This window comes from Tachysurus vachellii, chromosome 9 (genome assembly GCF_030014155.1).
Source record: "Tachysurus vachellii isolate PV-2020 chromosome 9, HZAU_Pvac_v1, whole genome shotgun sequence".
Taxonomy (NCBI): domain Eukaryota; kingdom Metazoa; phylum Chordata; class Actinopteri; order Siluriformes; family Bagridae; genus Tachysurus; species Tachysurus vachellii.
The window spans coordinates 27,336,664-27,346,663 of NC_083468.1; the positions used below are offsets into that span (position 1 = coordinate 27,336,664).

Genomic DNA, 10,000 nt, shown 5'->3' on the forward strand with positions numbered 1-10,000 from the left:
TGTGTGCGTGCGCGTGTGTGTGTGTGTGTGTGATGTGTGTGCGTGTGGGTGTGTGTGTGTTGACCTCTTCACATCTCTCTCTCTCTCTCTGTCTCTTTCTCTCTTTCTCTCTCTCTCTTTACATCTATATGTATATATTTACACACATTTCTCTCTCTCTCTCTCTCTCTCTCTCTCTCTCTCTCTCTCTCTCTCTCTCTCTCTGTCTCTCTCTACAGATCTGGGCTTGACTCGAGTCCTCAGTGAGTTTTGGAGCTGATATGAAGATGGATTCAGAAGTGACTCTTTTATTTCTAACCCATTTCTGTTGTCATTCATTTCTCTAACTCAGTCCTCGGTGACTCGTACCTGATCACCAGGTCACACGTTATCGTTTACTTAAAACGCTTAGTGTGTACGTTATAAAGAATTAAGACATTTATAAATACTAAACATTAGCATAATGTAGTCATGAAGTAATCATGAAAGTGTGGAACTGAGTCAAATTAATATTAAAGTGATTCAGTTATCACTCTGATTCTGATTCATCATTGATTCTGATTCATCATTGATTCTGATTCATCATTGATTCTGATTTATCATTGATTCTTATTCATCATTGATTCATCCATTTTGTTAATCTTGTTAACTTAATCACATGCTAATGACTCCAAAATGCCTATAATCTATTCATCTGAGTAATACACACACACACACACACACACACACACATTAAACACACATCAATCAAACTCACTCACCGATCAGATTAACAATCTCATTGTTTCCTTCATTTGTTTAGTGCTGAAGAGACTTCTATAAACGTTACATAAACGATGATGAAGGTAAAGATTTAAACACAATCATGAATTAGAAGTGTGTATAGTTCTGTAATTGTAGGTGTGTTTATTTCTGGACTGATGGTGTAAGATGTGTGTTTGGTGATATTCGTAGCTGAGTTGGCGAAAACACAGTGTCAACTCAACGGAAACAAACCTGATGAAGATGAAGCCTCGCTCTGTACTGATGTACAGATAAGATAAGATTTGTGACGTCTTCATGATGAAAAGTGATAACAACTGATTTATCCACCAGTCTGTTGAACTTCTTGTTCTAAAGATTCACAGGAAAAAATGGACCACAATAACGTCACTGTAGCAGAAGTGAGAGTTTTTGTGTCTTTTCATGGTAAATGATTGTTGATCTTTATTTCACTTGTTTGTGCCACGAGGTGTTTTATAACCAGCACATCATAACGCTCGGCTTTCCGCCGTACTGTTACTCAGCTGAAGTGTTGGTGTGGAACTGAACAGTATTGAAATAAATATAAATAAAAAATTCATAATACATGAACACGTTTAAGTCAGTTCAGTACAGATAACAGAACTAATTTGGTTTCTGTCTTCATCAGTAAAATATTCCTTCCTTTTTTTAACACTTTCTCTTGAGTATATTTTTAATTTAGTAAGCTTTCAATACATTTCTCGGTACTGCTTCCATCTCTGTTACACAATGTGAGCAAAAGTTTGTGCACCCTGTTGATCACAGCAAATGTGCTTGTTGTCCCATTCCTTAATAAGCTCTGATCTTCTGGGAAATATTTGCACTAGATGTTGGTTTGTTGTTGGATTCATTCAGTTACAAGTGCATTAGTGCATTTATACAGGTGTAATAAGTCAGGGGTGTACATACTTTATACAGGTGTAATAAGTAATAAGATGTGTGTACATACTTTATACAGGTGTAATAAGTCAGGGGTGTACATACTTTATACAGGTGTAATAAGTCAGGGGTGTACATACTTTATACAGGTGTAATAAGTCAGGGGTGTACATACTTTATACAGGTGTAATAAGTAATAAGATTTGTGTACATACTTTATACAGGTGTAATAAGTCAGGGGTGTACATACTTTATACAGGTGTAATAAGTCAGGGGTGTACATACTTTATACAGGTGTAATAAGTCAGGGGTGTACATACTTTATACAGGTGTAATAAGTCAGGGGTGTACATACTTTATACAGGTGTAATAAGTCAGGGGTGTACATACTTTATACAGGTGTAATAAGTAATAAGATTTGTGTACATACTTTATACAGGTGTAATAAGTCAGGGGTGTACATACTTTATACAGGTGTAATAAGTCAGGGGTGTACATACTTTATACAGGTGTAATAAGTCAGGGGTGTACATACTTTATACAGGTGTAATAAGTAATAAGATTTGTGTACATACTTTATACAGGTGTAATAAGTCAGGGGTGTACATACTTTATACAGGTGTAATAAGTCAGGGGTGTACATACTTTATACAGGTGTAATAAGTAATAAGATTTGTGTACATACTTTATACAGGTGTAATAAGTCAGGGGTGTACATACTTTATACAGGTGTAATAAGCCAGGGGTGTACATACTTTATACAGGTGTAATAAGCCAGGGGTGTACATACTTTATACAGGTGTAATAAGTCAGGGGTGTACATACTTTATACAGGTGTAATAAGTCAGGGGTGTACATACTTTATACAGGTGTAATAAGTCAGGGGTGTACATACTTTATACAGGTGTAATAAGTCAGGGGTGTACATACTTTTGGACAATGAGATCAGTATGCTGATGTAAATGATGTCTATACCTCATTCAGAAGTTCCGTACAATTGTTCAAGCATGATGTTGTCATGGAGAAACCGAAAGAGGAAACCGTGTTGTGACGTCACACTGGGCTGTTAAATAGGTTGTGTGAAGTCGCTCACTTCCGGTTTTGGCTCAAACTGCCGTTGAGAGCGCTTGACGTCGCTGGGAGGGTGAGCGGTTTGTTCCATTTCTCCTTTCACAAGAATGATAGATGTGCTTTTATGGTGCATGTCACGGTGGTCGTGAAGTCCGTGTGTGTTTGTGTTGTTGGTGAATGAAGCGTTTATGTGGGTGTATTGAGTGGTGCGTGCACGCGCCTCGGTGAGCGCGCTGCCGAGCCGAGCCGAGCCGAGCTGAGCCGAGTCGCACGCGCAGGATCCGATTCCCTTTGTGTCTCATTGACAGCTGTGGAACCGATTCAGCTCTTTATTTATTATTAATTACTGCAGCAATTACAAGCTCGGGATTAATATTTAATACGTAAGAGAATAACGCGACAGCACTGAGACTGGTCATTAGAAACAAAGCGCTGTTTTAAGACTGATATCAGTGAGCAGTTCTGCTTTATAAAACACACCCGTTTTGGGTAACAACCGGCTTTGTGTTTATTTCTGTACGAGTCGTAAAAGAGAACATTTATAAACGCAGAGTTGCGTCAGGATTTAATGTACATCTGTGAATTTGTATTATAATTATTATCATTATCATTATTATTATTTTAGCAGGGCCGCCCCTGCGCATAGGCAGAATAGGCAAATGCTAAGGGCGCCGCCCACCACTAGGGGCGCCCGTGCGCCCAAATTATTATTTTTATTAATACATATATATAAATATATATGTTATTACCTGAGAAGTATTTTATTTATATATTTATTATATATATATTTTATTGCTGTAAGAAAGGCAAGGAAAGCAAGGTCTCCGTAATATAGTTTTTTTTATATAGTTTGTGTGTGTTTCCAAAATATTTTCAAAATAAAAAAAACAGGACAAAGCTGTGCAGTTTGTTTCTGTGTAAGTTTATGAACAAAATGATCGGAACACAATTGTCTGTGATTCCAGGGGCACCAGGTGAAATCTTGCCCAGGGCAGGTCCTGATTTTAGCCTGATATAGCTTTATTAACCCAGAGCGTTATTTCATTTCCCAACTGTTTTACGTCAATACGATGTGATTGGACGTACGAATGCCGTTTGCTATTTTTTTTATCCAATCCGAGCTCAGGAGGGCGGGGCTTTTTGTTAAAGTGACTAATTCTTATCGAATTAGAATTGTTTTGGTTTAAAGTCGAACACAGCGGTAGTTTTGAGAATTCGGCCACAAAAGCGGATACAAGAGAACAGGCTTCACCTCATTTGGACTTCTGAATCTTACGGTACTGGTATTTGGACTGAATCCTAACTCCATCTGATCTTTATTGAGTTTTTATATGAAACTAGTTCAGGACTAGAACATCTGACCTGAGGTTCATCCTGGAATTCAACCTGAGGTTCATCCTGAGGTTCAAACAGGGGTTCAAACTGAGGTTCAAATTGAGGTTTGACCTGGCGTTCATGGGATTAGTGTTTAAACAGAGAACCCTTTGCTATAGCACCACCGTGATGGAGAACTTATATGGTTTGGTCTTTTTTAGAAGGACAAGAAGATAATAGTTCTAATAGCTTTATTGCTTATGCATCTAATGGGTAGAAAAAGCTAATGAAACACACGGGTTCTTGGACCGCTAACGATGGCGTATCGGTATCTTGACTTTTATTTATTTATTTTTTCCCTTCTCACAGAAAATGTCCTGTTGGTTAATGAATGAGACTCTGGAGCTGGCGAAGGACTACATTGACTTCTGCACCGGGATCCAGCGGACTCCTCCCAGCGAGTCGGCCGAAGCCATGCGCCGGTTGGGGAAAGAGCTGGAGCTCCAGCACAGAGTCAAGTTTCAAAACCTTTCACGCAGTTTCCTGTCGACTTGCAGCGTGAACTCGGACCCAAGCACCTGCCTGCGTAGCGTCATGACCCTGCTGGTGGAAGACGGAAATCTGAACTGGGGAAGAATCGTGTCTCTGTTCGCTTTCACCGGCGTCGTCGCCGCAGAAGTGTTCTCCAGAGAAAATGGAGCGGAGAGGTGCAGGAGGCTCGCAGAGACCATGGCAGATTACCTGGGAGCAGAGAAGGGCGACTGGCTACAGGAGAACGGAGGATGGGTAAGGACCTGTGTGAACTTGTGCTGCTGATGTAATCACTAGGGCTGGGTTTGATTATCATCACAGTGACATCATGTTCACTGAGAGAGAGAAACAGCACAACGACACAAAAACCTATTTCACAAATGTGCAAAAACATTTTTAGAATTTAGAAATTTTATAAACATTTAGATATTTTCTGGTGATTTCCTGAAGTATAAGCTAGAAGGTTGTTTAAAGAAACACACTGGTTGTTGTTGTTGTTGTTGTTGTTGTTGTTGTGTACTTTTTAGTGGGTCCCTTACTGCCAGATGATTGACCCAGTTAAAAATTCACAGCAGTTTTTAAAGTGAAAGTGAAAACGAAGCCAGCGAACTAAAAAGTGAAAGTGCTCTTTGGTGTGATGTAATCGGGCGGATCGTAATTTCACACGTCGTCACTGCGGTAATATAGGATTGAATTAATGGGTCTATTGATCGCAACACGGAGTGGTAACGGCGTCGGAGATGTTGCCATAGCAGCCGTCGTGTTGTGTGAGGTGCTGGTCATCATCCTGCGTGACTGTGGATATGATTGTCACGTGAGTCTGTGCTCAGACTTGTGTACACTCGTACGGATCACAAGCAAAGACAAGATAACCGCTTTCGAGTCGTAGCCATAGCAACGATCACGTAACAGGAATGTAGCTAAAGCAATAAGACAAAGCCTGGTCATCCTGCGTAACCATGACAACGAAGCGTCTTAGGTGACTAATCTTGTGCTGATTATGTGGAAAGCTTTTGTTTTATAGGATTATTAACTACAGTCAGAGCAATCAAAGTCATGTAGCCATGGCAACAAAGTCTTATCAGGAATTTAGCTGGAGAAATGATGCACACTGTTTGTGTGTAATCGCTGCTGAATATGTGATATTATTATTATTATTATTATTATTATTATTATTATTATTATTAATACTATGGTTATAAAGTACTTTAAAAACAGCCACAGCTGACAGTCCTGTGCAGGATAAAATACAGATAATGAAATAAATGAATAATAATCATAGACACACACACACTGTCTGTCTGTGTCTGTGTGTCTCTGTGAGTGTCTCTCTGTGTGCCTGTGTGTGTCTGTGTGTCTGTCTGTCTGTCTGTCTGTCTGTCTGTCTGTGTGTCTGTGTCTCTGTGTGTGTCTCTGTGTCTCTGTGTGTGTGTCTCTGTGTGTGTCTCTGTGTCTCTGTGTGTCTGTCTCTGTCTGTCTGTGTGTCTGTGTCTCTGTGTGTCTGTGTCTCTGTGTGTGTGTCTCTGTGTCTCTGTGTGTCTGTCTCTGTGTGTCTGTCTCTGTGTGTCTGTCTCTGTGTGTCTGTCTCTGTGTGTCTGTCTCTGTGTGTCTGTCTCTGTGTGTCTGTCTCTCTGTGTGTCTGTGTCTCTGTGTGTGTGTCTCTGTGTGTGTGTCTCTGTGTGTCTGTGTGTCTGTCTCTGTGTGTCTGTCTCTGTGTGTCTGTCTCTGTGTGTCTGTCTCTGTGTGTCTGTGTCTCTGTGTGTCTGTGTCTCTGTGTGTCTGTCTCTGTGTGTCTGTCTCTGTGTGTCTGTCTCTGTGTCTCTGTGTGTGTGTGTGTGTGTGTGTGTGTGTGTGTGTGTGTGTGTGTGTGTGTGTGTGTGAGTATGCATATGAAAATCTTCAGATCAATGGATCTGAAACCATGTGGGCAGTTTCCGACCATGTCAGTGGCATTTCTGTCATTTCATTTCTGTCTCGGGGACTTCATGAAACCAGAAAGGTGGATTTGGTTTTCATAAATGTGGGTGTGTGTGTTTCTTTCTGTGTGTGTGCCTTTGTGTGTGTGTGTCTGTGTGGGTGGGTGTTTCTTTCTTTGTGCATGTTTCTGTGTATGTGTGTGTGTGTCTTTGTGTGTGTATGTATGTGTGTGTGTCTTTGTGTGTATGTATGTATGTATGTATGTGTGTGTCTTTGTGTGTGTATGTGTGTGTGTCTTTGTGTGTATGTATGTGTGTGTGTGTGTGTGTGTGTGTGTTTCAGATTGAAGTCTGGATTATTTTGAAGCCTTGTGAAGTAGTTTATGGTTTAAAGGAAATGTTTCACTTTCTTTAGTTTGCTTTAAAAACGTTCACACACTCCTGCTGAATTCTGGACTCTGATTGGTCAGATGACGTGATTTACAGCTGTTACTTTAATTAAGTTTATATTAGCTCCTTGTCGTTGCTATAGTAACGTGTTGGATGTGTAATTATTGGTGTACGGTGCACAGTGTGTGTCTGAAGTGTTGAAGGAGTCTCCAGTGTTCACAGTTTATATTTCTTTACGGTTTCTATGGTAACAAGACAAGCTGCATTTGTTGTTGTCTCATTCGGTTTTTTTTTCACTTTTGCATGTTTTGTGTGGTTGCTACGGTAACCTTTTTAATATAAAGTGCCATCCGCTGACTTTCTTTTCATGTTCTGTTCGTTCTGCACTTTTTCCCGAACGTGACGAACACAACTGACGCGTTGAAACCCTCATTAGTTACGACCGCTCTTGTGGTTGCTAGTGACGCTACTCGGCTTTCCTCACTTCCGTGTCGAGTGGACGTTTGTGCGGCTCATTGCGATTCTTTTACACAAAAACGCTCAGACCGAAATGTCAGCGCTGCACTTCCTCTCCAATAAGGTCAAGTTTTTATCATGGTATCGATTTATAGGGTTTTTGTTCCCGTTGACCTTTAATGCACTTCCCCACGTCCACCATCAACGCCATTAAACACCTTCATAACCACCAAGACGCCGCTCAATAGTTTGAATACAGGATTCCTAGACCACGTAGGGTGCACAAACTTCTGCACAGGTCCCGATCTGCTTTGCCTGTGCTCCATCTGCACGTTTGATCAGTAGCTAGTGAACGTGGACATGTTGGACACATCAGGTGAGAAATAATAAACAACTAAAGATCGCTCCACGTCACTACGTAATTAACCTAATTAAATAAATTTACCAAAAGGTTTTTGTGGGTGTGGCTACAAAACGTTATAAAAGGCAAGCAGTAATAACGCAGTGTGTCGACTCCCACAGACACACGTTATCTTTTATAGGGTGCCATTACTTTTGTCCTCATCGATCCATTAGACATGAGCGCACACACACTCACACACACTCAGACACACACAAGCCCAGCTGGTCTAGCTTTTCACTCTATTGTGTTAACACACTCTTGATCTTTTTTACGCCTCACAGACTTCAAAACATTTTCCTGAGAAATGAACGAGTGAGAAACAGAAAAATATCCAGCACCTGTCCGTCATTCTGAGCTGTACAGCAGGTGGCTTTAAGCACACAGCGTCAACACACACACACACACACACACACACACACACACACGCACATATGCACATACACACATACACACAGACACACATACATACACACACACACACACGCACATATGCACAGACACACATACATACACACACATACACACACACACACACACACACACACACACACACACACACACATACATACACACACACACACACACACGCACACATATGCACAGACACACATACACAAACATACACACACAGACACACACACATATACACATACACACACATACATACATACACACACACACACACACACATACATACACACACAAGCACTCACACATATACACATACTCACACATATACAAACATACTCACACACATACACTCACATACTCACACACACACACTCACATACTCACACACACACACACACACACAGCTGTATTTCTTTAAGTAACGTCTGCAGCAGTATAATAATATAATAAATAAAATCATCCTAAATCTCAGAATTCTGTACTTTAACTTTATTTACTTTTTTTGACTCAACATTGAATAAAACTCCAGTGTTTTTTTTTTTTATTATTATTTATTTCTTTCTATTCAGTTTGAAAACATTTTCAGTCGTTCACTGAAGTATGTCGTGTTCTTCAGTGTCTGTTACTGCTCTGGATCTTCACAAGTAGATTCAGGATCCTGTAAAGAAACATGAAGAGAGTTCAGTGTGTTTTTATCTCCTGACGTGTGTGTGTGTGTGTGTGTTTCTGGTACAGGACGGTTTCTGTAAGTTCTTCCGGAGCTCCTCTCAGGTGGGTCAGGATTCCTCCATGAAGACGGCTCTGTTTGCAGCAGCAGGTGTCGGACTAGCAGGACTCACCTTCCTCCTCGTGCGCTGATCCTCTCACCTTCACTTTACTTTCTCTCTTGTTGCCATTTTTTTTGTTTGTTTGTTGTTTATTTCGAACTCCTCAGTTCCCAACAGAACTATTTATTATACTGAGAGGTCGTGTTGCATCTCACTCAGTACTTCCTGAAATTCTCCTGGAAAATTAGTTTGTTTTTGTTTTGTTTTGTTTCCACAAACCGACATCCCGCATTTTAAGCGTTCGTCTGCATCGTGTCCTCTGAGTTTTTTTTTTTAATCTGTTTCTTTTTAAGTTTGATGTACAGACTCGATTCCATATAAATACATCGTGAGACTTTGTTTACATCTTTTCATGTTAAAAGTCCCTTTAAATGTCATTTCAGAAGGTGCTACAGTTCATGTCATGAGAATTCCTATGTTTTTATTTCTAACCAGTTTCCAATACAACTTTGTAAATTATAACTAATTTAAAAATATTTAGCCAATTTCCCTTCCTTGACAAAAATTGTATTTTTGCATTATTTTATTTATTTAATACTTCAGAAATAAACTGATTCGGAACAATAAAGCCGTTTCCTTTGTGCTGCTGTCGAGTCGACCGGAGAGACGGAAGGTCTGACCTTAAACACATGACCTTTTAGTTTCTAGATGAATTTCTTCTGAAAGAGAAGAAACCGAATCCAAAAAAACCCCTAAAACTCAAAATGAAACTTGCGTTCATCGACTGACATTTCCTGAAATAAATACTGAAAATGTCGGGGTGTTAAAACATACTGCCGGATTAGATCACACACGGGCACAGAGCCAAAGCTCACAAGCTGTAATATAAAATGCTTTAATAATCTCATGAATGAAACGTTTCTCCTCTATAAAGCCGAGGGCAGAAACGAGCTGTAGGATTTCTGGATCGTGTTGGAGAAGATCATCTGGAGTCCGAGCTTCTTTTTTTGGCCGGAAATGTGACGTTTGGAATATTGAGGGGGCTAAAACTTTTGGGCAGTTCTGCAACTGTGTACCTGCAGAATAAGGTTGATCAATGA

The 10,000-nt window shown here is 40.2% G+C and overlaps 2 protein-coding genes across 4 annotated transcripts in view; both read left to right on the top strand.

The window, feature by feature from the left end:
* The window catches only part of gnb5b (guanine nucleotide binding protein (G protein), beta 5b), a 13,960-nt gene extending 13,400 nt beyond the window's left edge, over positions 1-560 (top strand). For both annotated transcript variants that reach the window (XM_060878731.1, XM_060878732.1), the window contains one exon: positions 219-560. In XM_060878731.1, coding sequence (XP_060734714.1) covers positions 219-230 — 12 coding nt within the window. In that variant the 3' untranslated portion in view covers positions 231-560. The remainder of the gene's footprint in view (positions 1-218) is intronic.
* A 2,116-nt stretch (positions 561-2,676) lies between these two features.
* On the top strand, positions 2,677-9,528 carry bcl2l10 (BCL2 like 10). 2 transcript variants are annotated; one of them, XM_060878418.1, is made up of 3 exons: positions 2,677-2,785; positions 4,396-4,812; positions 8,869-9,528. In XM_060878418.1, the coding sequence occupies exons 2-3, from the start codon at positions 4,399-4,401 to the stop codon at positions 8,989-8,991; spliced, it is 537 nt and encodes a 178-aa protein (XP_060734401.1). In that variant the 5' UTR covers positions 2,677-2,785; positions 4,396-4,398; the 3' UTR covers positions 8,992-9,528. The 2 variants fall into 2 exon arrangements, with proteins under 2 accessions (XP_060734401.1, XP_060734400.1); XM_060878417.1 differs by lacking the exon at positions 2,677-2,785 and adding an exon at positions 3,855-3,989.
* The last annotated feature ends 472 nt before the right edge of the window (positions 9,529-10,000 follow it).

Excerpts from the sequence above, each read along its gene's own strand:
- bcl2l10 (XM_060878418.1), top strand. The coding sequence starts at position 4,399 with ATGTCCTGTTGGTTAATGAATGAGACTCTGGAGCTGGCGAAGGACTAC. Across the intron at positions 4,813-8,868 it reads TACAGGAGAACGGAGGATGG|GACGGTTTCTGTAAGTTCTT; the intron begins GTAAGGACCTGT and ends TTTCTGGTACAG.